This window comes from Podarcis muralis, chromosome 5, assembly GCF_964188315.1.
Source record: "Podarcis muralis chromosome 5, rPodMur119.hap1.1, whole genome shotgun sequence".
Lineage (NCBI taxonomy): Eukaryota > Metazoa > Chordata > Lepidosauria > Squamata > Lacertidae > Podarcis > Podarcis muralis.
The window spans coordinates 67390762-67418454 of NC_135659.1; the positions used below are offsets into that span (position 1 = coordinate 67390762).

The 27693-nt window shown below is 42.6% G+C and overlaps 1 protein-coding gene across 6 annotated transcripts in view; it reads left to right on the forward strand.

The window, feature by feature from the left end:
* HIPK1 (homeodomain interacting protein kinase 1) overlaps positions 1–24170 on the forward strand; it is a 44409-nt gene extending 20239 nt beyond the window's left edge. For 3 of the 6 annotated variants that reach the window (XM_028734540.2, XM_028734537.2, XM_028734541.2), the window contains exons 10-16: positions 6027–6161; positions 12067–12209; positions 13579–13761; positions 14190–14405; positions 15412–15644; positions 16682–16818; positions 17951–24170. In XM_028734540.2, coding sequence (XP_028590373.2) covers positions 6027–6161; positions 12067–12209; positions 13579–13761; positions 14190–14405; positions 15412–15644; positions 16682–16818; positions 17951–18421 — 1518 coding nt within the window. In that variant the 3' untranslated portion in view covers positions 18422–24170. The remainder of the gene's footprint in view (positions 1–6026; positions 6162–12066; positions 12210–13578; positions 13762–14189; positions 14406–15411; positions 15645–16681; positions 16819–17950) is intronic. The other 3 variants (XM_028734538.2, XM_028734542.2, XM_028734543.2) reach the window with 3 other exon arrangements.
* The last annotated feature ends 3523 nt before the right edge of the window (positions 24171–27693 follow it).

Genomic DNA, 27693 nt, shown 5'->3' on the forward strand with positions numbered 1-27693 from the left:
ACATTTGGGCGGGGCGGGGCGGGGCGGGGGGGCGGCAGTGACAAAAACCTACATAAATCTAAAGCCAAAGTCTTTAGGGCAGCTAAAAGCATCATATTCTTCCAGCCTCTTGCGGTGACAGTTTCCTTTTTAAGTTCCAGCATGCTTTAACAAATCATGGCTCTGCTGATTTGGAGGTGGCTGAAGGCACATTGTGGAACAGAATTTTTGGGGTTGTTTTTTTGCTGCTTCTCTCTCTCAGGCCATTTCTGTGCCTCATAAGGCTCCTGTTCACAGCTGCTCTCTGTAACATTATCATGACCTCTAATCCAAGTTTGCCCTGTAATTTAGCGCTCTTCCAGGCTTTGCCTAGCACTTTCAGTAATCTTACTTGGGTGCAGCTTCAGTTGACTCCTCAAATGCTGCTCCAGATTAAAGGAGCCTTGTTAGGTGACTTTGCTAAAGAGCTGTTGGGTGCCTAACAACAACCTGCAGTCATTGCCTCACACTCCTGGCAGTGTGTGCTCAAGCTCCTCAGCCAGTTATTGTTCCAGTATCACTTCTGGCTCCAGCAGTTCCGGCTGTTGTACCAGCTGAGCTATGGGATTCAAGTGGCCCGAAGGAAAGGCACACAAGACGTGTAAGAGCTTTTCTGCCTATAGGCAGTTGGAAGATTGAGGATGCTGTGTTTGAAGAGGAGTTTTCAGACGTTGATGACTGCAGTGAAGGACCAGAGGTTGAGGAAGTTCCTTCTAATAGGCACCATTCCTGCCTCTTCTCTGAAAACCTATGACACCTCTGGATCTTAACAAGCCTATGGATAAACTGGCTTGAGTTTCTTCTCGTCGCCTCAGCTTCACCCGAGAGAGAAGGCAAATGGAAAAGGCTTCAGTAATATATAAGTAATAATCACAATGGTATGAGGAGAGGGTACTTGTTGCCGTAATTATTCTGGTGGATTTGTAGAAGTCTGACTTTGCTCGAAGGGAGTCTGCCTTCACGTGCACAGGTCCAGACAAGAGCACAGACTTGTTGAAGAAATTGCTGATGCCACAGTCCCAAAGGATCACACCATATTACTGGTAAATGTCTTCAATCAGATGAACCAAAGCTATGAGAGCAGGAAACAGCTCAGTAAGCCAACAGTGCCTTTCATTGGTCTTACTGAAAGTAAAAAACTGAACTGGCATTGCTGTCAAAATGGAGGAACTTGAATCCTGGGCAGCTTCTGTGCATGCCCCCAACACTTCACTGGCAGATACTGTGAATATTATGAAAGGAAGAGCAACATGGACAATGGATATGAAAGAGTTGCCATCTTTGTTGTAAACTGCACTGTTTATCTCAGCTAAACTGTGTTGTAAGCGAGGAAGAGAATAGATCCATTTACTTTCAGATGGCCAAAGATTAAAGCAAACAATGTGCTGCTTCTCCTAGGCTGTTTCTTTGCATTATGCAGGCTACTCTACCTGTTGTGAAAACTCCTAGGACTGGTATTCGTAACCATGATTTGCGTTATGATGACGCTTGCCCTTCAGAAAGTAGGAAGGCTAGAGGCTAAGATTTATCAGCTACAGTGGTGCCTCGCAAGACGAAATTAATTCGTTCCGCAAGTTTTTTCTTCTTGCGAGTTTTTCGTCTTGCGAAGCACGGTTTCCCATAGGAATGCATTGAAAATCAATCAATGCGTTCCTATGGAAACCGACTTCAGACCAGGTCCGGGGACAGTCTGTTCTGAAGGCTGGGGGGGGGGCAAGGGCTTTTCTTCCCACCCCCAGCATTTTAAAAACCCCCGGGACAGCGGAGACTTCTCCGCTGTCCCGGGGCGATCTTAAAATGCTGGCGGGCGGCAGCGAAGCCTCCGCTGCCGCCCGCCAGCATTTTAAAAAACCCCGGGACAGTGGAGGACTTCTCCGCTGTCCCGGGGCGATTTAAAAGCCCCCCGGGAAGGCAGGCAGGGGGGGAGCAAAGACTTTTGCCCCCCGCCGGGCTTCAGAAGAGGTCCTGGGCGAAAGTCTTTGCTCCCCCCCCCCCCCGCCTGCCTTCAAAAGCCGTCCGGGATAGCGGAGAAACTAAGGCTGGCGGCGGGAGGAGGTCTCTCCGCCCCGCCGCCAGCCTTCGGAGGAGGTCCGAGGACAGTGGGGAAGACGCGCTGCGCTTCCCCGCTGTCCCGGAGATTTCCCTATGGGCTTTCGTCTTGCGAAGGAAGCCCATAGGGAAATTCGTTTTGCAAAGCGCCTCCAAAAAGGAAAACCCTTTCGTCTAGTGGGTTTTCCGTCTTGCGAGGCGTTTGTCTTGTGGGGCACCACTGTACTTTAAAATGAGGCTGCATTTTAAATTGCATTTTAACCTGTATTTTAAATTGGTTCCCCCCTCTCTTTTCCCCTATTATGTTTTTACTATGATTTTATTGGTGTTAGCTGCCCTTATTATTCAAACAAAGGACACTTGACGACTGTTTTTTAAAAAATGTTTTTATTAAAGATTTATTGGTTTACAAGACACTTTATTGCTTTTCCTTTTTAAGATTTTCCTTCATAATTCACCTGTTTAACAGGGCTTCCTTTTTAAGATTTTCCTTCATAAATCACCTGTTTAACAGGGCTTCCTTTTTAAGATTTTCCTTCATAATTCACCTGTTTAACAGGGCTTCCTTTTTAAGATTTACCTGTTTAACAGGGCTTCCTTTTTAAGATTTACCTGTTTAACAGGGCTTCCTTTTTAAGATTTACCTGTTTAACAGGGCTTCCTTTTTAAGATTTACCTGTTTAACAGGGCTTCCTTTTTAAGATTTACCTGTTTAACAGGGCTTCCTTTTTAAGATTTACCTGTTTAACAGGGCTTCCTTTTTAAGATTTACCTGTTTAACAGGGCTTCCTTTTTAAGATTCCACCCCCCTTAAACTCCCTCCTCCTGCATCCAGTTAGCAACCTCCTTCCCCACACGTGCTCCTCGTCCCTCTAGTTTGAGTGTTTTTCCTCCCAGGCCTTAAACTCCCTCCTCCCGCATCTAGTTAGCCACCTCCTTCCCCACACACACCCCACACACGCGCTCCTCCTCCCTCCAGTTTGAGTGTTTTTCCTCCCCCTCCATTTAAACTCCCCCCTCCAATGGCAATGGGCAGATCACTGCCTGTTTTTGATACTGGGATTGCAGCCTGGTCTATTGCGTTCATTTCATGGATCAATGGTCTCATTAGATAGTAAAATTCATGTTAAATTGCTGTTTTGTTTTTAATTGTCTGGAACGGATTAATCCATGTTGCATTACTTTCTGTGGAAAAGCACACCTTGGTTTTGGAACGCTTTGGTTTTGGATCAGACTTCTGGGATGGATTAAGTTTGATAACCACGGTACCACTGTACCTCACTTCTGCAATGTCCACAGAAAATTGCTCAAGAAGTAAAGAGGGGCTGATGCTAGTTAAAAATAAACATTTTTATTTCCAGGGATGGGGAACCTGCTGCTGGGAGGTTGTAGGTGTCCCATCCTTGATATCAGTTGCTAAATCTGAAAAGGATACGCTGCTGTCCCCCAGAAGGATTGGAATTGGTGCTTGTGCTAGGCCCCAAATTGGTCTCAAAAGTCCTGTTGTTCTGAGCATCTCAAGAAGAACCAGTGAGATGCTAGAATAGCCGGTCATAAAGTTACCCATTGTGAAGTGCAAGCCCTACAGTGGCTAAGGACTGTTTCAAAGATTAGTCCCAATATTAGACTAGTGTTTGTTAATGAAAAAGTACTATAATGCATTGTCAATTTTTGTAAACTTCTGTTTGAATCTTAAGCGGTTCTTTATTCTGAAGTATTGACTCTTCCAGTGGAAGGAAACTGTATTTTCCATGGCTTAGATGCTGCAAACAGCAAATGTTGTGTATATTCTGGAACTTTCTTTCCCTTGAAATAATAAAATGTTTTGGAATTGCCTCTTTTATTTCCAACTTATGGAACATGAATGAACCAATCTATTTTCAGTACTCCTCATGTTTGCATGTGTTCAATCATATGTCAGTTCTGTCCCTTTTCCCCATTAAATGAAATTCGAAACTCTGGAAAAAAGAGAGGACTATACTAAGAACTGGTCCGGTATGCCAATGAGTTTCCACGATGGATCAGACTTAAAGGACTATACTAAGAACTGGTCCGGTATGCCAATGAGTTTCCACGATGGATCAGACTTAAATGGATCAGCTAAAGCTCCCAGCCATTGGAACTATAATTGCTTTAGTTTGTGTGGGATGCCCAGTTTGAAGACTCTCACATGCACAAATTGGACTTTGGTCTCAGGAAGGAATGTGATTCCAGTGCATCAACTGTGCTTTTGCTGCACCTGTTTTCTCATGCTTCTCTGTGGCTGTACAGAATTATTGGACAATTCTCAACAGGATCCAGTGTGACGCTGTAAGACTCTGCTGAAGGTGTACTTATAGCGGACAACTCAGTGGATTCTACATTTTTTTGTCCTGAACTTTGGTGGTTGGTGTGGTAATGAGATGCACCTTGTGGCTGTGGCATTGGAATGTGGATCAAGCTTCTCATCTGAACCTCTCCATGGAACCCTGTGTGGGATGAAAACGTTTTGGCAAGAAGGTAGTAAAGGACATTTTAGTCGAATCCAGGTTCAATCCACAGAGATGACTGACACTCTTACAGATATTTGCAACCAATACCAGCCATTTTATTCTGTCACTTCGGTCTTGTTCTAGGTTTTCCAAAGAGTCACATGCAGGTGATTCTTTCCAGCTTGAAAGATTGCTCTTGGCTATGAATATAAGGAAGCAACAATCTTTTTCCTGCGTGGACAGGTGCCAGTTTCAGTGACGTAAGTTTCTGTCTGTGGTGGACCAGCAACGTAGAGAAGGGAGTACCGTTGAAGGGAGCCACAGTGGACATCATTCATTTTGGATGCCAGCCTCTTAATCTTAACTGATGCCAGACTCAAACTTCGGGTCCCTTGCCTTGCTATTCAGCACTTCTCTCTGTAGTTTCCTTTTCACCATGTATGACAACACTGTAGTGAAGAAACAGTGGGTTGCCGAGAGAGAACCTGCTCTCTGGCACTTCAAAATGAAGCCCCTAGACCCCATCTGAACAGTGTTTTTCCTGTACGTTTTCCTTGTTTGTTTTTATATTCTTGTGGTTCGTTTGGGCTGTAGCACATTGGACAGTCATAAACTATTTGGATGTGAGCAGAATCTTCTAAACAAGCTGTAATTCTGCCTCTGAGCATTAGAGGGAACTCGTATTCCACCAGAGAACACCTTATCACTTAAAGGAAAAATACATTTCAGGTAAGACCAACAGTCCTGTTTGTTTCAGACCAGAAGATCCAGAAAGCCTAATGGTTACATAAATGGCTAATATAATTTTGTGGTCTTTGCCATGGGACTTGGGTGATATCATTGCAAACATGTTCAGGTCAGGCATGAATAAATGAAAGATGCACTTTATAACTTGTCCTTTTTTATATCTATTGTGGAAGGCATTTGGAATTACGCAAACTAGCACAACAGAAATCCAATATGGTATTCTTTGTAAGTGCAACAAAACAAAATGATTCTTCTCTATTAGAGAGTGAAGTTTTAAGTCAGTTTGGTTGTGGAGATGTTTAATGAAATTATTCTGATCATTGAATTGCCTTTTATTTATTTAAACAGAAAGTCAATGGACAGGCAGGTATTGCTGTTTTTATCTTAAAATACCAGAACACTGGTTTTGCAATCTTACATGTCCAATAGGACATTTTGGAGGCTATTAGTCTTTCCAAGCCTTCCCTGCACTAGTTTAGATATTCCTCAGGATTAATATTGTCTCAGGTGCGGTAAACACAAAAGTTTGTTCACTGAAATTCAGGAGTACTTAATATCACTTAATATCACTTCAGGCAAGAGATACTGAATTAAGCTGATAGAAAAGCATATTTATATCAGAGCATACCCATGAGTTCTGCAAGCCACTCAAAAGCGCCACTAGTTTCCTTGCGGAGAAAGCCTTTCTGGGCCTGTTTCCTCAGTACATTTGTTTCACTCACTGCCTAATCTACATTTCAGGGAAGCTGTACACCACTAATGGTAGCAACTCTTCATCCTCAAGTAGCCACCATCACGCCGCAGTATGCGGTACCTTTTACTCTGAACTGCGCAGCCGGCCGGCCAGCGCTAGTAGAACAGACGGCTGCAGTACTGGTAATTGCCTCCCTTGATTGTGTTCACTAACGGAGTTTTTGTTTTAACTTAGACTTGCAGAGGGCATGGAAGCATGTGCCATCTTGTGGCTGTGTTCTTGCTACATCTTAATGTCTCGTTGTTTTTCCTCCCCAACATTGCTGAAGCACTGTCTGACTCTGATGTTTAGTGTTGCTCTGTAAAGAATCCAGATCCATTGACTGTTGTTCTTTACTAGCCTAGTGTGTTGATCAATCTCTTCTCCTAGTCTGAGAAGAGTGGTAATTGTATTTCTTCTCTCTTTACTCTCCTATCTTTTTTAACATTTTATTGATTGAAAACAAGGGGTATGGCCCTTAGGTTGACTCTGCCATACGCATCTGGGCAGCCAGGATTTGACAAGTTAAGCTTTTTAAAGCTTCTTCGCATGTAGAAATGTTTCAGGCACTGAAAACTTCTAATATCGGCAAATACTTTATTACTAAACGGCTTTAACAGTACAGATTTCTTAACCTCTGTTGAACAATGCTGACCTCCAATTCTCCCTGGCTTTTCATTACCTCTGACCAATCATTGGCAGCGTGCATCATCCTCAGAGAGATGTTGCTTCCCACCAATACTTTTAGTTCCTTTTGCATTTCTTGGTTGAGATTAAAGGTGAGCTCTTACCTTCTAAACTGTTTCTCAGGATAGTTTGCTCTTAAACTTGCTGGAGATATTAAGGGAAGTGTCCATTTTCAAATTTTTCTTTCTCTCTCTGAATTTGACTGGTACCTTCAGTGGAATTCACACTGTAGGTGCCAAAAAACAGTCAATTGGAAACTCCAGAATCAGATCAGTGAAGTTTATGGAAACATTGCAGTGCACTTGAAACCCTGGTGTCCTCACGTGTCTTGCAAAGCACACTTCCATTTGTTACATACATCGTTGTCTTTTGTGGCTTTAAAGTGATAATTCATGAGCATCTTTATCTTCAAATAGATACATTCTGGAGCATTGTTGGCTCTGGTCAGAACCAAAGTCTCACCAGATGAGGAACTGCTTCTTTTGGCATTGCTGTTTACCCCATAGCGAGTGTAAGAAGGCAGACAGGATGGGATCTTAAAGGTTATATAATTGCATGTGCTGAAAAGACAACTTAAAAGATTTCATAGGTCTCCTGTCTGCCTCCCCTCATTCAATTCAGATTGAATTTCAATTGTGGAAACATGGATGCCTGTGCAGAACCTAAATGTTCTGTGACTAGCTGCTGTAAAAGACTTGAGTTTCTCATCCAGTAATCTGGTACATTCCTCTTTGGACATTGTAGAATACTTAATCCAGCGTTGTATATACTCGACTGTATATACTCTTAATCAAAATTCATTGACAAGGAAAGCTGTATAAGATCTGTATAAATCATTCAAATTAAGCACTTTGTATATATATTCAATTCTCTTTTGGCTCATGGGAAGGGGAGAAGAGCTCTGCAAGGCACTGACAACTTGAAAATCCTTTTGCGATTGGCCCCCCCACTTCTTTCTTGGATTTCACCAGGCACTGCCTGTGTTCTTTCAAACCTCTTTGCAGCCTTAAGGTCTAAAAACTAGCTTTAAAAACACAGACAAAACTTTACATTCTTGGAATGTTGAATTTTGCACCCCATACTAATTTCTGTACTTGTGTGGTGCAATGACCGAATTTACACCCCCCACCTCCCGACTAAATCCACCTGCCTACTTGTATCCTGCTTTTCTCTCTGAATTTTGGCTTCTAATAGCCTTTTGCCTGAAGTGCTCACCTTTAGTGCTTTCAACACTTCTCCCTTTTGCCGCTTCATCTAAGTTTGCATTAGCCATTTGCTCAGCTTTGCATATTTTTGTCCCTCCTCTGTCAAGCAGTTCGTCGCTTGGAAGGCCCGATTTCTGCCTCCTGGTGGGACATTAGATCTCGCACTGTATTAAACTCTCTGCTTTGTCTTGTGCAGGTGTTGGCTTTTGGAAAGAGGCATGGTGTGACTTTTAACATAATTCTCTCTTTTTTTTAATTATTCCGCTTGTATTGGCAGAGGGGTTAGCAGTTCTCTGCTTGAAGGCTTCTTTTTGGAACCAGTAATGTGGATCTGTTAATTGCAGAAATATGTCAACTTAAAATGGCATGTGTGCATGGTTTCACAGTTTGACCATATGTGTGGAACTCTAAATATATATACATACTGCAGAACATGTATCTTAAGAAGACTTTCTGTGTAGGGAAACCACTGTTACTGGATGGGTTTGAATTTAAATATGGAAAGTGCTGCAAGCTTATAACTGATCACTACACATTTAATTGTGATGAGCAGGGGAAGTCTACCATAGGAGTAGGTTTTAAAGAAGCTGTCAATAGAGATTTCGCTTTTTTGTATTTTTGTGCCGCTTTTCACTCACATGAGTTGCAAAGTGGCTTTCGTACAATAAATAACATAGTAGAAATTATGTTACATCACAAATGTAACATAAATTATAAAAAATAATTAACAAATTATCAATAAAGCAACTACCCTCTATAAAACACTAATCTGTTTTTTAAGTTAAGAAAATCTTAGCAGGCTATGCCTTGCACCAGGATGCAGCCTTTGTGTCATTGTTTGGAGGGGGAGGAGTTGTTAGAAACATATACTCTGTCCACACCTTTCCCTTGTAAACTCATTTAGCAGTGGGCACAAAACAGAATCTCTTGCTCTCTAGAGTTGCTCGCTCAGTAGGGCAGAGGCACAGCAATAGCCTCTCAGCCATGGAGCTGGTGCCATCTACCAGGAAGGAAAAGGCAACTGCAAGGTTGGGGTTGTGTGGACTTGCTTACAGAGCCAATCCTTCCTTCTTACTGGTGCATCCACACAATCCCTACCTTTTCCATCCCAGCAACTCCACTGCCAGGAGGCTATTGCTGCTTCTGTGTCCCACCAGACAAGCCACCCCTGCTTGCTTTGTCTGCAGAGCAGAAAGTGCTGTAGTGGAGCCACAGAGGCTGGATCCCAGTGGTTCCCAATTAGGGGTCCACGGAACGCACCCATGGGGTCCAGGGCCCCCTCCCTTGCCTTGCCCCTCAACTAAGTTTATGTCCCTTTTTTCATGGTAACATCACAAATGTTATGGTCTGTTTTAGGGCTGTGTGATTTTTCAATATGTTGCCAAAATCAGTTTTGAAATCACACTGTGATAACAATTTTGACCTAGCAATATGCAGCAATATACCACTCCTTGCACAAGGGAGAGCAGGGCAGCCGATTTCAAGGCAACACCAATATTGCATGATTGAGTGCATTTGATGTCAGCATGCCCGTGGTGTATGCAGATGCCACACGCCTGGGTTCAATTTTGAGATGGGGCTCAACCTCCTCATTGGAGCCTGGCTCCTCGCTCCGAAAGGCATCTCAACGTTTGAGTCAACCCTAAAAAAACTCAACTACAACCCTAAAAAAAGTTCAACAGCTTTGGGGTAAAATCCTAAAAAAATTCACAATTTCAATCCTAAAAAAAGGTCCAACAACTTTGTTTGGCCCTTTGGTCGGCCCTCACTGCCCTTCACTTCATCAAATCAGGCCCTCTTTGAAAAAAAGTTTGGACACCACTGTGTTAAGGGCTTTGTGTGCGGCAGCCGCCAGCTCCCTTGTGTCCAGCCACAGCACCGGTCCTGGGTCAGGTCTGACCCTGGAGGTGGAAAGGAGAGTCAAAGCAGTGTTGCTGCTGAGGCAGTATTCTCATGCTGGCCTGTGCCCAGCGGGTTCCCTCTTCCCTGCTGCCCCATGGCGTGTGCAAACCTGGTGCAGAAAATTGTGGGTGCCTGGCCACTTCATGAGGGATGTGCAGGGGGCCCTGGAGCACCTAGCCCCCCCTGCACCTGGCACCTGTGCCTCATGCCGAGGGAAAACAGGGCAGCTGACGGTCCTCATTTCAAGCCACCGTGGCACTACCTTCCCCTGGCACTGAGGTAGAGCAGCTTTACTTAGCAGGAAAGCTGCAGCAGCCACAGTGGATATGCATGTTCATTGGCTGCCCCCTGACAGCAGCTTGAAGCACCCCCCAGTCCTCTCCCACTCAAACTACATGCAGTGGAGGTGACTCTGCTTCCTCTTCTCAGCACATCCATCCCATCCCTGCAGCTGCTCCTTCCCTCATGCCCACACCTGACCTGCAAGCACCCCACCCGCCCAATCTCTGTGACTGCTCCTACCCTGATCTCCAATTTCCAACATTGTGATATATTGGAATATCATGATGATTAGCTGCTGATATACCACAATGGTGAAAACCAGATATCGCTCAGCCCTGGTCTTTTTTTTAAGCATACCTAAAATCCTTTGCCTATTAGGGACTACTACCAAAATTTTCAAAAGTAGGGCATCTGGTCGGTCATTCGGGAGCTTCAAAAGCTTTCTCCAGCCCAAACATCACAGTGACTGATACCAAAAGGCATTAGCACGCTTAGCGATCCTGCAGAGTATTCACAGTTCGCGTAACAGACTCAATAGCTCAGCATTTTGGCTAATCTACTTTATTTACATATAATATAATTGGAGCATTCTGACTTAGCTCCTTCCTCTTTCTCATCAGACAGCAAAGAGAAAGAGACAAAGGACAAATGTCCCACTTCACAGAACACAGTAACATCAAAACATCCTGTCTCTGTCACTTCCCACATTGTGGAATGAAAACATACACAGTCATGTGATAGAAAACAATCTCATGACTGCAAACATGGAGCAAGAATCCTAACACTAGACACATCAAAGAAGCGTTTCAGTTCAATGCGTTGCAAACTTTAGGAGAAATTGGATTGGCAAAAATGGAACTCCACAGCACCATCTGATGTCGTAGTGTTAGAATGCATAAACAACTTATATAAAGCGCTTTTTCTTTGCCAATGCAGCTGAGTCCAGAGTCTACTAGAAACAAAGTTTGCCTCTAAAGCCTGTCTAAAATGTGTAGACCCTGGTAACTGAGAAATAGCTGTAAGAAGTTAAATTTCATTTGTAATCTATAGCCATTCTTTTTATAAAATATATGCTGAAGATACTTAAAAAACCCTGAGAGCCAAATAATTGTATTCTCTTGCAATTCTAACAACTGGATCTTATGTGCAGTTGATATGCTTAAAGCCACTGTAATAGCAAGTTATCAATTTCTTAAGGGTATTTGCCCAAAGTATTTCATACGCAGACAAGGAAACTCTCAATTCTTGTTCATTTTACCTTTTGGAATACCCACAACTTTTTTATTTCTGTAATGTGTGATCTTCAAAGCAGTTGTTCCCCAACCATTTGGACTCAGCCAATCTTGCTGTACTTCCCTCCTGCCCTGTACCAACACCTGTTCTCCAAGTGTGGATGCAGAGATCCTTGCATGGGTTGTGTGCAACAAACTTGCTCCACTGTGCAAGCATCTATGAGTTTGTATACTAAGTTAATTGGTGAGCAGGGTAGGTATTCAGGTAACTCCAAAAAGGCAAATTTCAGGCTGAAAATATTTTTGTGAACATTTACTTCCTTCCCACTGGCATTGGAAGAAAATAATACTAAAAACTCATCCTCCCTCTCCCCACACACCCATGCCCTGAAGTCCCCAAGGCTCACCCACCCCAATAATTTGGAAATCATCCCCCCCCCCCCGAATCCTGAGCCTGTCACTAAGCTGCTTAGATGCATTCTGATACATTTTCTGCAGTACAATATGAACATCAAACTCTGTGATGTAAACGTAACCAGAGTGATGGGGGTGTTTTATCCCTGAATATCTTGTTCACTTCCTTTTGTAAAGTTATTTGTAGAAATGCATTCACATGCCGTTATCTCTGCAAGTTAACAGTCTACTTACTTCTTTTACTTTGAACAAATTGATTTTTCTTCCCCAGTCTTTAAAACGTTAATCTTAGTAAACCTTTTGTTTTTCTGTTTGCTGTCTTGCAGCAGGCTTGGCCAGGAGGCACCCAGCAGATCTTGTTGCCTTCTACCTGGCAACAGCTTCCAGGGGTTGCACTGCACAATTCTGTTCAGCCTACAGCTGTGATTCCAGAGACAATTGGAAGCAACCAGCAGTTGGCCGACTGGAGGTGAGCAGAAAAGTAGACGTAATCTTTCCACATTTTGTGTTTTGAGGCTTGAAACGCAAGGAGATGCAGGTAGATTGTTGGACCCAAAAGAATTGGCTTCCCATGGACTGGACCTCCTCCCTCCCTCCCTCCCTCCCCAGTCTCTGGGGTGAACAGTAGTGCAGTGAGAAGGGGAGGAGTCCCTGAAAATTGAGTGGAGGCAAATGCCGCAAGTGGGAGCTCCACGTCTGGATGTTGCTTCCACCCAGTATTTAAGGATTTGCCTCCGCAGCCTGCTCCATTCAGCAGAGTTTCCCGAGCCTCAGGAGTGGCTTGTCCAAAATGAATGATTGAACTCTTGCACCATTTTGAGATGTAAAATAAGCAGTGAAACTTCATCTCATTTTCTATATAACGGGTGTGGAACCAGTGGTCCTCCAGATTTTCTTAGGCGTGCATCATCTCTGACATACTGGCTGGGGCTGATGGCCCCATCCATGCTTATATCACTTGTTTAATAGCATTGTATTGACCTCTGCCTTCTGATACCTGTATGCCTGACACAAGTGTTTTATGTGTGTGTATAATGAGTGCGAGGGACGCGGGTGGCGCTGTGGGTTAAACCACAGAGCCTAGGACTTGCTGATCAGAAGGTCGGCGGTTCGAATCCCCGCGACGGGGTGAGCTCCCGTTGCTTGGTCCCTGCTCCTGCCAACCTAGCAGTTCGAAAGCACGTCAAAGTGCAAGAAGATAAATAGGTACTGCTCCGGCGGGAAGGTAAACGGCGTTTCCGTGCGCTGCTCTGGTTCTTCAGAAGCAGCTTAGTCATGCTGGCCACATGACCCGGAAGCTGTACGCCGGCTCCCTCGGCCAATAAAGCAAGATGAGTGCCACAACCCCAGAGTCGGTCACGACTGGACCTAATGGTCAGGGGTCCGCTTTACCTTTACTTTTATAATGAGTGCATGTAGAATTGGCAGTGAGACAATGGAACTCCTTCTCCTGAGTTTGGTGAAGTTTAGGTATGTTTTGAAAGCTATGCAAGACCTGTCTGGGTTGTTTTCTTTTGTGGCTTTTGGGAAAATGGTCCTGTACTTTATTGATAATCTACTAGGATTAAGGATATAATTCTCCCCCCCCTCATCCCTCTTGGGAAGCTTGTGGTGCTTGTCTGTTTAGATAGATTGGCAAACCAAGGACAAACATCAGATCATGCATTCTAGGGCAGTCTCCCCTACCTTATGGTGACCTCTAACTTGGCCAGGCTGGCTGGGGTAGTCCACCATTATCTGGAGGAGGGCACAAGGATGGGGAAAGCTACTCAATGAGTTGGTGTCTTTTCTACGGTACCTAAGATGGGCATTTCTGCATTCTTTCCTTTTGCCTTTAGAAACGCCCATTCACATGGAAATCAATACAGCACAATCATGCAGCAGCCATCTTTGCTGACCAACCATGTGACTCTGGCTACAACCCAGCCTTTGAATGTTGGAGTGGCTCATGTTGTGAGGCAGCAGCAAAATAATGTCGTGCCAGCAAAGAAGAACAAACAGCCATCTCATAGTGCCACAAAGTAAGGACTTCTTCCCACTGTGATGGTTCTTGAACAAAATAGAGAGAAAGCACTTTTCAAAAAGGCCCATATTATTTAGACTCTGTGTGTTGCCTAATAGCAGTAAAGTTAAAACTGGGTTAAATCTTACTTTGGCAGTCCTGTTCCTGAGAACTGTCTTGTATTGGCACCTACAGATGTTTCTGTAGTTTAGAAATAGTTAATATAAGCCATCTAAACGTGGAGTATGAAAGATCTCAAGCGGTGTTTGGGACATTCACTGATATGGGCCTCCTGTGACTTCTAATTGATGTTATTTTGTACTGATTTGTACATTGTCCTTTAAGCTTCACTAGTCAAGCTAGTACAAATCCCTTTAAAACAAGGGAGTGTCAATATTGCCCACCAATGGATTTGCTTATGATAACCATCATTGTATTTTTCCGTAGGCCTGCATCTACACTAGAGGCAATTCCATCTCAAGTCTACTCTCTAATTGGGAGCAGCCCACTGCGTGCCACATCTTCCTCCTCCAATGCTTTCCTTCCGGGGCAGGAGCAGCACCAGCCCATAGTCATTCCAGACACTCCCAGCCCCCCAGTCAGTGTAATCACCATCCGCAGTGACACTGATGAAGAGGAGGACAACAAATACAAGCCTGCAAGGTAGAGGTTTTAGCTCCTTCCTAAGGGACCATTGCTAATGCAGTCCTTTAGGGAATTCCAAAGATAAGTCAGGAATACCACTCAAGAATTTTTGAGCAGGTTCGTTTTTAAGTGTTGGGGGGATAGCCATTGGATTGTTCATCTTTCTTGGGACGTGGATAACTGAACGCTGCTTTTATAGCTCTAGTCAGATGTTCTGGACAGTATTCTAGATCTGGTGGCTAGGGAGCAATACACAACCATTTTTAGTCATGCAAGGAAGTTGTGGATTATGCCGCATAGGTTTGTTCTGTATGAGTCAACTAAACAGTAAGTGAACATAAAAGATAGTGTAATAAAATACTAATTCCACTGTAATTTGAGCTGGCACACTCCAGGGGATATCAGAAACGGTGCTTAGAGGAATGTGAACTTTTGCCTTCAAACCTTAAATTTCTTTGTCTTTATAAAGGGTAAAAGCTAAAGAAAATTGAGGGAGGCACAGAATTAAATATAAATATAAAGCTGAGAAAGGGTGGGAGAGAAAAAGCAGCAGTGCATCTGCATGGACTTGGATAAATGTTGTTTGAAGTTTCAGTTGTATGAACCAATTTAGACATAATACCTGCTGGGTTTGTCTCCCCTGACTTGAACGCTAAGGGGTGGTTGGGGGGCTGTGCTTTGGAAAATGTGTTGAGTCAGAGTGATGCAGTGAATAGGATGATGGACTTGGACTGAAACACCTAGGTTTGAATTCCTACTTCACCCTGAAGCTCACTTTGGGCCTGCTGCACCCACTCAGCCTAGCCTAATAGGGCAGTTTTGAGAATGAAATGGTGTAGTCCTCATGTATGCTGTGGGGAGAAAAGATGGGGTACGAATGTAATACCTAATGCAATTCTTAGAATTGTGAAGCTTACAGCAAGTAGTATTATACCCCTTTATTTGGCTCCTTTGTGTGTCTGAATGTCCTGGATATACATTTGGTGAAATGTTGTAATAAAGCAGTTGAATGTTTTTCTCTTAGCTTGGGCATGAAGCAGAGATCCAATGTCATCAGCTACGTTACCGTTAACGACTCCCCTGATTCAGACTCCTCGCTGAATAGCCCCTATGCATCGAATGCGCTTTCCACGCTCAGGAGCTCCGGGGGAACTCTAGAGCCAAGCCGAGGGGCAGCTGAAAGCTCCAACTCCCGCACCATTATTGTGCCTCTCAAAACACAGCTCAGTGACTGTATCGTAGCCACCCAAGCCTCAGGTAAGAATGGTTGCTAGCAAAACTGTCTTCCATCATGGAGCTCATTTTCATTTTAGTCTGTTGGCTATACACACACACACACACACACACACACACACACACACACACATACATACATACACACAACACAGACAGCACTCTGTTGTATGTGTTCATCTTTTGTGACCATTTGTATATATTTAAAATACAGTAAAGTTGTTACTAGAGAGGGGCAAAGATCTATCCAGTACAACTCTCCCCTGCAATATAAGAGTATTTCTACTACCGCCGTCATTCACTAAGTTACCTCTCTATTTATTTTAATTGTATTTGTGTCACTTTGCACGAGGCTTCCCAAAGTGATATACAATATAATAACATATATGAAACATAAAAACAGTTAAAACAGTTATCCAGCCATGTGTTCATTATAGATGTATGGTTGCTCTTGATGAGTAGAGGACTTGCTATGTTGAGCAATTTAAACATAGGTTTCTTATTTGGATGGGTATTTGCCCAGAGAACTGGCCTTTAAATATTCAAAATAGTAAGATTATCCTGAACTTGAAATTGGAACTTTGCAGACCCCCCCCCCCCGGGGAGGTGCTCCTTTGTTTGCTTGTAAAGCTATCAAGTCATTTTAGGATAATCCTCTTCACTTGTACAATTATTTCCCTCCATAGTAACTGGTTGCTATGCATCTTTAACAGAGGTGAATTTAATATTCCCCAGTTTCAAACTTTGTTTTGTGGAGGGAGCAGTTTTGGAGTAATAAAAGTTCTGATAACTGCTATTTTTGTAATACCTTCATAGAAATCTGTGGTGTGACCACACTTGGAATACTGTTTACAGTTCAATTTATTACCGTCATGCTGCATGGCAAATCAGTTTTAAAACGGAGGGTACTAGCAGAAGTATGACATGGATCTGCTGTTTATTGTGGCAAGGAGGTGGGGGAATTCATACAGTTTATGCTGGTTTCCAGCCACAATATCTAGTTTCAGCTCCTTTACAAAGTGAGGCTATCTTGTGGACTAAACGCTGATTTAACATTGCAGGTGTCCTGAGTAGCCTGAGCAAGACCAAGCCGGTGGCGTCTGTAAGTGGACAAGCATCAGGGTGCTGTATCACGCCAACAGGATACCGGCAACACCGGGTGGTGACAAATGGTGTACAGCCACTCAACCTTAGCCAGGTAATCAGGGCTCTCCTTTCAGATGAATACTGGCTGTAGATCCTGCTGTGGTGTTGGACATTAGCAATGACTAGGGAAGCTGAACAGTGAGAAATACTCCAAATGATGAAGCACAAGGGAGCTGCTATAGATGGGAATTGCAAGGGGTAGTAGAGACAACTCCCCATTTGTGCGCGACCACACATGCATGGCGCGGGGAACCTGGAAGTGGGGAGCACTGGAGTGCCCTCATGGCTTGCAAGGAGACCCTCCCCAGGGCATGAAGAGGATGTCCTCTTTGGGCTCTGGGGAGGGCTCCTTGGGAACCACGAGGAATGTCTCCTTGTGAGCCATTTCACTTAATGCACACAGGGGCCCAGAACGTAACCCCCACATAAGTGGGGAGTCACCTGTATTCAGGCAGATTTGAATTCAGTTGTCAATTCTGTTTGTACTTCATGTCCCTACAGTTTGGGGCCAAAATAAGGCCTGTGCACCAGATCTGCCACACATTGTTCCTTCCAGCACATTCCAGGAACCTCTACTATATGAAAGGTTTTTGAGTTGCTGTGGTATCTAGGCTTTGAGCCAGATTCAGTGCTGGGGAGAGCGCAGTGTCACAGAATCTTGGTTTTCAAGCTAGGCCATCATACTGTCTTCCTCTCGTGTTTCCAGCTAAACATTTTGTGCTACAACTTGATGCCATATTGAGCAGTTCTAAGTAATATCTATCTCTCTTTAGAGCTGAAACAAGTTGGCTTGTGCCATTAGTTTGTTGCTTCAGTATAAGCATTGATAATTTTAGAATATTTAGAATTCGGAGGTAATCTACTCCAACCACTTTCTTAGTGCAGTATCTGCAATGCAGGATGCAACAGCAGCACCCCAGAGAAATGGTTGTCTAGCCCCTGCTTTAAATCCCTCCCGCAAAGAACCTCTTTTCATTGTTTTATAGCTCTTAAGTTCCTCCTAATGTTTAGCCAAAATCTGCTGCTCTTTAATTTCTGTCCTGTCCTTTGGAACAACAGAGAACAAGTCTGTTCCATCTTAGCCCTTCAAATTATTCATCTACATGGATGGCTCCTAATACGGGTTCTTGGAATAATGTCCGTCTGAATGTTTTTATCCATTGCACTTCCCCCCTGCTTTGCAGAACCAGCAAGGAACTGTACTGGCTTCACAAGAGAGAAGTGGAAACCCAGCTCCACGGAGACAGCAGGCCTATGTCGCTCCCCTGCCAACAACGATCGCTCAGGCTCCCTACACGTTCCAGCATAGTAGCCCAGTGCATCCCCACTTGGCAGCAGCAACGGCGAGCCAGCCTCACATGTACACCTACGCACCTACTACTGCTGCCAGTCTGGGCTCCACCAACTCCATCGCGCATCTCTTTTCCCCTCAGGGCTCTTCCCGGCACACCACATACACAACCCACCCAAGCACTCTTGTGCACCAGGTCCCAGTCAGTGTGGGGCCCAGCTTGCTAACCTCTGCCAATGTAGCACCTGCTCAGTATCAGCATCAGTTTGCCACCCAATCCTATATTGGTGCTTCCAGAGGATCTGCTATTTACACTGGATACCCACTGAGTCCTACCAAGATTAATCAGTACTCTTACTTGTAGCTCTTGGGCAGGGATTAATGGTAATTGTTTTCAACTTGATCGTAGAAGTGATGAGATCTGCAGTGGGTTTTGCAATATTCTAACAGCTTCACAGCAGGAACATCTGCAGAATCGGAGGAGAATAATGGGACCACCTTCCTCTTGTTGACAATTCTCTGTATGCTGTCTAGAGTCTGGTTGTCACTTGGTGGAGCCCTGCTGTTTGGGGGAAAGCTCAGGTAAACACCGGGCAGAACCTTTTGAGTCATATTCACATTCAGATTTTACAGTTAAACTTTCATGGATGCTTTAAAACAACAACATCAAAGGCCTGAACCCCCGTTTATTTAAAGCTATTCTTATCTTAATCAAATAGGGAAAGGAAACCAAGGACTTTGTGAAAAAGGCTGGATTTTTTTAACTCTTAAACTTACCTTAGTACTTGTTTAAATTATTTTAGCAGCTTGCACAAATCCATATTGCCACTAAAAATGCACATTTAACTCTAGGTTGCTAGGGCAGATTTATAAACTTGAGTTAGTATTTTAAAGTTAATTTTGTAATTCACATTCTTGATAGGCAATAGCTGAATTCTGCAAAAGCAGTTACCTTCTCATTTCTCTGTGTGTATATTTTATATATGTGTATATATATATATATCTATATATTTCGCTCCCCAGTTTCTTGGTTTTAATTGTCTTTTGTTTAAAGCTAGTGTAGCAATTTTTATTATCAGTCTCCATTTACACCATAAATCTTTTCCCTCTTGTTTTAAAATTTTAATGTATGAATCGCTAAAATAAAGTTGAATTTAAAAAAACAACAACCACAGAAAGTATGAATTTACTTTCTGTTGTATGTGTGATCACAGCCTAGAATATGGTTTTTGACTGTTTTGCCAGAAAGCTCTTGTTCTGTGCTGAAAATGCATAGGTTTGCGTTATGACTTGAGGGCAGGAGCCACTGGGAACTTCTTCTGATTGGGACTTGCTGAATTGAATAGGAGATAACGCGTCACCTGTTCATTTCCATAGACTTCATCAGGAGCTCAGACAATTACACCCTTTCAGTTTGATTTTTTAAAATAACATTTGGAGCTGGATTCCTTTCCCAGAAATGCAAGGGTCTCTTTCCCTTCATATCTTTCATTTCCTGATCTAGTTATCTGAGGAATCCGAATTTCACCAAAACATCAACCTACTGATATGTACAACTTTTTATACTCCTGCAAGCATATCCCTCTGGGATCTTCTTGGCAGAAAACTTTAAAGCGCTCTTATTAAGACTTGTATACAGTAAGTGCATGTAGGAATTGCAAAAACATGACACATAAATTGCAGATTTTAAAGGTTTATTACTGAATTTAAAACTATTTTAGAAGTTTTGTAATGGTGGTGTTTTAATATTTTACAGAAAATGAAATATGTACATATTGATTAGAACAAAATATAACAAGCAAAATTTCCTGCTAATCCCAAATGTTCTGTCTTTGTAATCAAAATGTGTAGTGGTTATACTTGAACTCTGTACTTAGTGTTCGTCTAACTCTTAAATGTTTCTGGGGATGAAATTTATCTATTCCTTTGTATTTAAACCAAAATGAGTTGATACATGTTGGAATGTATGTGAAATAATGCAATTGTCTAGAGCTCATCACTGTAGCACTGAGAGAGAGAAAAATGGAGCCGCATGAGAGACAAGGATACCTTCTGATTTGTTTTGCACAGGTATGTGTGACTGGTGTGTCCCCCACCCCCACCCCCAAATATTGTAGTGCCTTAAATGATTATGTAGTGTGACTAGAGTTTACAGTGAGCTTGCCTTATGATGGACCAGCAAGCCCCTCCGCTCTCCGTCAAACTGAAGCAATTCATTGAGCGTATCCAACTGAGGATACATAAGTGGTAAAAAAAGGTTGCTTTAAGTTTCAATGCCAACATAAATGATCTGGCCAGAGCTAAGTATTTCACGTCTGTTGATTTCAGCTAGAAATTTAAGGGTGTGCTAAACACATTCCAACTGAAATTGATAGCCTCAGTACAGACATCAAAGCCAAACATGGTTTCTGCTAACCATAGTTTAAAACTGATGGTACAGAGCTGCTTGTCTGCGTTTATTTTCTGTCCTCTGTGCACTCAGATTCATGTATATGTAGGTTTCCTCCTCAATTGCTCAGCAGTCTTAAGGAGGCAGAGCAGTGACTAAGCCATTGTCAATTCGTGCATCACCATGACTTGTCTCCATTCATTTTGCCAAACTATGTTTCTTAACGGTGGGTTGGTGTTATGTCTGAATGGACAAGTCATGGTTGACTATCGGTCAGTAAACCAGGGAATCAGAAACCATGGCTTTACAACGATGCTGAGCAATTGAGGAAATCTACATATACATGAATCTGGGAAACCATGGCTTTACAAACTATGGTGATGCACGAATGTTTGTGTCCTAGGTATTTTATTTGGAGTAAAGTTTTCCCCACCCCACCCCCGATATTACCTATACTGTTAGCTGTCGATGCATCTTTAATAGGGTATTGTGCTGGGAATGCATTGGGAAATTTATCTGATGTTGCAGAGGTAATTAAGCATGTGCAATTACTTTCCCATAAATTATATTGTGACATTATATTTCTCCCCCTTGTGTGTAGCAGATTGTTTCTTGTAAAATATTACTAGTTTGGTGTTAAGAACTTTTATACCAAAGAGAGCCTGCTGGAAAGCACATAATATTCTGAAGTTTTATTTAACACCACTAGTAATGTGGCGCTTTGGGGAAGATTTGAGAGCTGTAGCACTTGGTATTGTAAGGAAATGCACACCATCAGCAGGCCAGTTTACGTGTGCTTTTGTACCACACTTTGATTTTCTGGGTTCTGTCAAACTACTGTTCATTTCACCACTGCCGTTATATAGAGGATGATCTTGTCCAAATGGATCTTGTTCTGAAACAGTAGGGTCAGGGTTATTGCCCTCTATCATCATACAAGCTGTTCACATTTGGGCCAGGCTATAGCATGCTATCATGCATTTTTCAGAAATGGGCTCTTCATTTCTGAATTCTTTGTAACGTACCAAAACTAACTAGCCTTATGATCCAGACCAAACAGAATACGAACTGGATTTTCAAGGCTGTCAAAGCCTTTTATTGCTGCAGCAATATCACTCTCCAGGCCAGTTTATTCTCCATTTGGACAAGATCATCCTCTATATAAGGGCAGTGGTGAAATGAACAGTAGTTTGACAGAACCCAGAAAATCAAAGTGTGGTACAAAAGCACACGTAAACTGGCCTGCTGATGGTGTGCATTTCCTTCCTTCAGTGATCTTAGTCCTACTGGGGAAAGTGGCATTAAGTTTGTGGACCACAAGCCTTACAGTTTTCCTTTATAATGAGGAATCTGTTGTTTTTGGCAATAGGAGAGTGTTTGGTTAACACCGTAACTAGCTGTGAACCTTTTACTGTACTTTTGCTCTCAGTTCTTTTTAATCTTTTCCAAGATTAATACAGAGGAAAAGATATCAATACAGAGGAAAAGAGTAAAAAGGCATTTCTTCTTTTTTTTTACATCATTGGTGTCAACAACACTTTCTGTTGCTGTAACATTATCAAAATGGTTTCTTGCTTAGTGCCACGCCCATTTTTAATTTTTCCTCCCCAAATTCTATAGCAAGACCTTTAAGGGCAGAGTTGTGCCTTTCCACCCAAAGAGATAAAATCATAATGCACCTCGCAGAAATCCTGAAGAGTGTTTTTGAAATTGGGTTTTAAAAACACTCAAGCAGTGAAGGCTTTCAGTTAAAATTTTAGGGAAGTAAATTCAAAATGCTGGTTTGAAAGTTTCCCTAAAATTTTAACTGAAAGCCTTCTTTACATTGGAAATCCACGGCTTGAGTATTTTTAAAACCCAGTTGCTACAGGCCTCCCCCCCTTCCTGCTTTAAACATTTTGCATGCAAGAAACCCACAGGTCCCCTACCCCTGACTTAAAAGGACAATTAAAGCCCATCAGAGTTAATGGTTTAGAGTCAAGACAATCTTTAGAAATGGTTTTTATCTGGTAACTCTGATGGGCTTTAATTGTCCTTTTAAGGGATAAGAACCATTTAAGGTCATTTTGTTGCTCTGGCTAGTTTCAGAGCAACAAAATGTTTTTTTAACATCTGGGACAATTCATCAAGGGTCAGTCTAGACCAGGCATAGGCAAACTCCGGCCCTCCAGATGTTTGGGACTCCAACTCGCATCATCCCTAGCTAACAGGAGTAGTGATGAGGGGTGATGAGAGTTGGAGTCCCAAACATCTGGAGGGCTGCAGTTTGCCTATGCCTGGTCTAGACTGACCTTGATGAATTGTCCCAGATATATAAAAAAACATTTTGTTGCTCTGAAACTAGCCAGGCCTATTCTAATGGTTCTGCCCGACCAAGGCCTCGTTTTCACAAAGAGCAGATGTGGTTGCAAAGCCTGTGCCTGGACTCCTCTTTCTTTGGGCTGTAGGTGGGGGTGCACATGATGGGATGTTCTGACATACCACCTCCACACCCCCAAAAGCATAATTCCCTGCACATAAAAAGTGTCAAGCTAATTATAATCTCTCCCCCCCCCCCAAGCATGCAGAAAATGATGTATGACACAACATTGGCTTCGTGTTAGTCTCAATTCACACACTGAACTGCATTTGCTGTTTGTGAGAATTAGGCCTTAGGCCCTATCCTTTTCTCCCATTGCAATATCCAGCTTGCCTCCCTGCGGATGGAGAGATGTAAGGCAATAGCTGTGCAGTCTATATGTGAACATACTATTTTAGCAAAAGCAACGTTTTACGCAAAATTAAACACTTAAATGCTGGGGCTGCATTTTTGCACGCAGCTGAATGTGTGCAAGTCCTGTTGAAATCTGTGGGACTTGCATGTGTGCAACTGTTCAGTTCTGCAGCCGTTGGTGGGGGTTGCACAGTAATTTGCCTTTTTTTGGTAATAAGATGAAATGTTTCACCTAGTCACTCTTGAGATGAATTAAACCAATTCCTTAGCGTTGTCCCTGACAGCTGAACTCTCATCTCACAGCTATTGATACTCCACTGCAAAATGTACTTCAGAGCTTTACTGCTTGCACATAGTTGACCAGTGCAGCACTATACCTCTGACTCAGTTTTTTAATTTAAAAAAATACATGAAATTAAATTGCTTCTAGGTGATTGGATTGGCACAGCCCTGCTTTTTCATTTTAATTTTTAACTTATGAATGGTGCCGCATGTTGACATAGTTGTTTGTTGCTAAACTTTATATAATGTGTGATTTCAGATTCAGCTTGAACTATTATCTAACTCACTACATGTAGCAGTGCATTATATGTAATGTTAGTATTTCTGCTTGAATCCTTGGTATTGCAATGGAATTCCTACTTTATTAAATGTATTTGATATGCTAGTTTACTGTGTAGAATTTAAATTTTTTCTGGTTGTGCTCTTCCTTTTTACAATCCGCTAGATAAAGGTAGTTTCTGACAATTACTGATCTATGTTTGTATTGCCAATGTACTTAGGGGGTAATGTAAAAATCATTTTAACAAAAGGAAATACAGATATTTAAAAAAATTTAATACTAACTATATGGGAAAATGGTCCATTGTGAAAACATAGTTTATCTTTGGATTCAATGTTTGTCTTTGGTTTTACAAAGTAGCTTGTATTTTAAGTATTTTCTACATAATATGGTAAAAATGTAGAACAATTGCAATGCATCAATAAAAAGGGTTAATTTTCTGTACTCTATTCATTTGCTGTTTTATGACTCGTGTTTTATGGTTACAAGTCCCAAAGGCTAATCTTAATTTTAATCTCAGTGGTAAAGCATCCGCTTTGCATGCATAAGGTCCCAAGTTCAGTCTATGACATCTTTAGGTATTGTTGGGGCAAGAAACCCCAGAGGGCAACTGATAGTCATTGCGCTTTGCTAGAATGAACCAATGGTCTGGCTCTGTATAAGGCAGCTTCCTGTGTACCAAAATAAAGAGTGCTAATACTCTGGATAGTTGATGTGGAGCCCTAAATATTGTCTTGGGAGTGGGTGGGTTTGTGCATGCCCCTGTATGCGTTTGCAGGGCTGCTGGATAATATTGGGGGGAGGTTAAGGCCAGGAGCCCCCTCCCCGCCCCCCGATTCTTGGCTGCTGCAGTTTCAATTAAATGTGTATACTGCCCTACATCAGATATCAGGGCAGTTCACAACATAAAATTGCAATATAAAAACTACAAAACGCATAGTCAAAACAAGAACAACCCATTCAATAGGGCATTGGATGCCAATCAGCCAAAGGCCTGGTTGAAGAGGAACATTTTCACCAGGCGCCTACAGGTGTGTAATGAAGGTGCCAGCCGAACTTCCTGATACACAGATACAGCTCTAATGTTTGAACACTTGGCAGGCAACACCATTGCTAAGGACATTTAATCATTGTTGCTAAGGAATGGAAGGAAGGAAGGAAGGAATACACAGACCCACACATGTCCCTCCCAGAGCAGCAGGAGAAGCTGGATGGGGGAGGATACTGGGGTAGGTTTGTTGAAGCACTTTTTTCATGTCCATGTTGTTTAATTCATTCACCAGTGTACTGCACTTTACAGAACACAACAGAAATGTCTGGTTTCGGTATGTTTTATGCAGATGCAGCTTCCTTGAAATGAAGTTTCCTTCCTACCAAGAAAAGAAAATTGTGCTATTGCAGGCCCTCCCCTTTGATTTTCTGTGTTCCCTTCCCACTGCCACATCACTACTGGTCTGCTTGTTATTAATAAGCTGTTATTTATTAATATACAGTAACCATCTTTAATCTGGCCTTCAACATCTGAGAGGTGGGGTTTTCAGGACCCACTCTATTCCTGTGACTGTTTTAACTGTTTCTAACATTGACCTTTAAATGTTGGTAACATGCCCAGGGACCTGCAAGTGAGGAGCGGGTAATCATTAAACACAACAATACAAAAATATGCATACAAAATGGATTGGCAAAAACAATAAAATGCCTTATAACTCCAGCAGCTTACAGTGGTTTGGGGGCAGAGAGGAATGGGGATCATTGTGTCTGGCAAGCTGAAATATTTGTGCAGGTGGGGTATTTGTCACACTGTGACATGGGATTCCATCCAGTATTCCCTATTCCCTTTCCCCTTTTATCTTCACAACAGCCCTGAGAGGTAGGCTAGGCTGAGAGTTGGTAGTTCAAACACCAAAGTTGTGAGAACAGCAAATACTTAAAAGTCCTTGTTGCTTATTTCGGTTGGCGAACTTTGGGGTACATTGCTATAAATATCAGGACTATTAAACCTTGTTGAGCTGTTTCGGGCATTTCTTTTTTCTTTTTGCAAAATCTCTTTGAAAAAGAGTTTTTGAGCTACTTTTAACGAAATTCGCCAAAATCTACACTTCCAACATGGGCAGCCATAAGTCCGGATTTCCCTGGACATTTCAGCAATTTCCGCCCGGATGCTGTTTAAGAGGGCTGAATACTGGCTATGCCTGGGAAATTCCGGCCTAGCTTTTCTGAGCATTATACTGAATAAGCTGGAAATTACCATTTGTGTGTTTGTGTTCTTGTGAATGTGTGCTGTTCTTTACGGAGGTGTATGAACAGATGTTTACATTAGAAGTAATTACTTGCACAAGCTCCCTTGCCCCCCTTCCCAAATCTGGCCATTCCTCTGCTCTAGAAGTAGCCAATGTGGTGCCCTCTGAACGTTGCTGAACTTCCAACTCCCATCAGCCACCAAGGTTAGTGGTCAGGGATTATGGGAACTGTAGTCCATCAACATTTGGAGGGCATGGCTTTGCCCCCACCTGCTCTAATCCTTTATCAAATTGTTTCCACTACATATAATGAAAGGAAATTGGGATCAGATCTGGAAACCACAATGTCTAGTCAACCCTGCCCCTCTCTGCTCATTCTCAGAAGTACCATAATTCCCTGTTAGGCTATTTGTACTGGGGGGGGGGGGGACACCTCCAAAATCTTGTGTAAAGGAGCTCCAAATTTCACAATGTTGCACCAGTTCTTGAAACAGACTGTGGTGTTCAATGCATATGGGATCTTGAGAAAAACACTGATAGGTAAACCATGTTACCCGGGACGCGTTAAGCTAGCTGGAAGAATGCTATGTTCCTCATTAAGGTCTCAGCTAATGGAACAGTTTCTAGTGTATTATCTCATGTGCTTCTATATTCAGTCTGTGGAGAACTGTCGCAGCAGTGTAAGGAAAAGGTGTTTGTAGGGGGTGCCTTGTCCGGCAGATGCATGCAAGTGCCCTAACACTGAAAGTTGGGAGTCTGGAGCCCTGGCTCAAATTAAGCCTTGCTTAATTACATCTACCTGTCATAAGCCTACCCAGCACTGCTTTAGTGCTAGGCTGGCCTACTTCACATAAGACTGTTCTGTATTTGAGGGCATCCCCTGCAAACACCTGTTTGAAAGATGATCTGAATTGAGTTTGGCTTGAAGATAAAGGACCATACAAGGAAGAGAGGGGCCTAGAAGTTGCTTTTAGCAGTTAGTACCTGGGCAGCGAAAGACTGAGGGCACAAGGAGGAGGGGACAACAAAGGACTAGATGGTTGGACAGTGTTCTCGAAGCTGAATAAGAGTTTGACCAAACTGCGGGAGGCAGTGGAAGACAGGTGTGCCTGGCATGCTCTGGTCTATGGGGTCACGAAGAGTCCGACAAGACTAAACGAAAACACCTGGGCAGCAGAATGAGCAGGCATTACAGGCCATTTGGTTATGGTCATTCCACTATGATGTGAGATGTATTTCAATTTTTTTCAATTTGTTTTATTTATTAAATTTGCATACCACTCTATATTCGTAGATCTCAGGGAAGTTCGCAGCATAAAATTGCAAGATAAAAACCCAAAATTGATTCTACTCATTTCTAAATTTGCATCTTTATATATCAATTAGCATATGAACATTTCATTTCATTTTTTGTCATTTTTGGTGATGCATTTCCTCTGTTGTCGAGATAAGGAAGTCACCACCTTATTCAGTACATTTAGAAAAGAAAAAAACATACCACACATAAAGGGCCTTTTCAGCTGCTTGAAAAGAGGCAAGACTACCTAATGAAAAGTAATCTTGTCCTTATAGCAAGTTACAGAGCCTCTGCTAAAGTTTGCATTTATTTAGATGGCATAATATTGAAATGATTTTGGTGCAGCCTCTAGGTGGCACCATAAGCCTTTGAGTCAAAGCTCTCTTACACAAAAGCCAAAGAGGTAGAAAAATGTAGAGCTGCTTTGTTTACCCA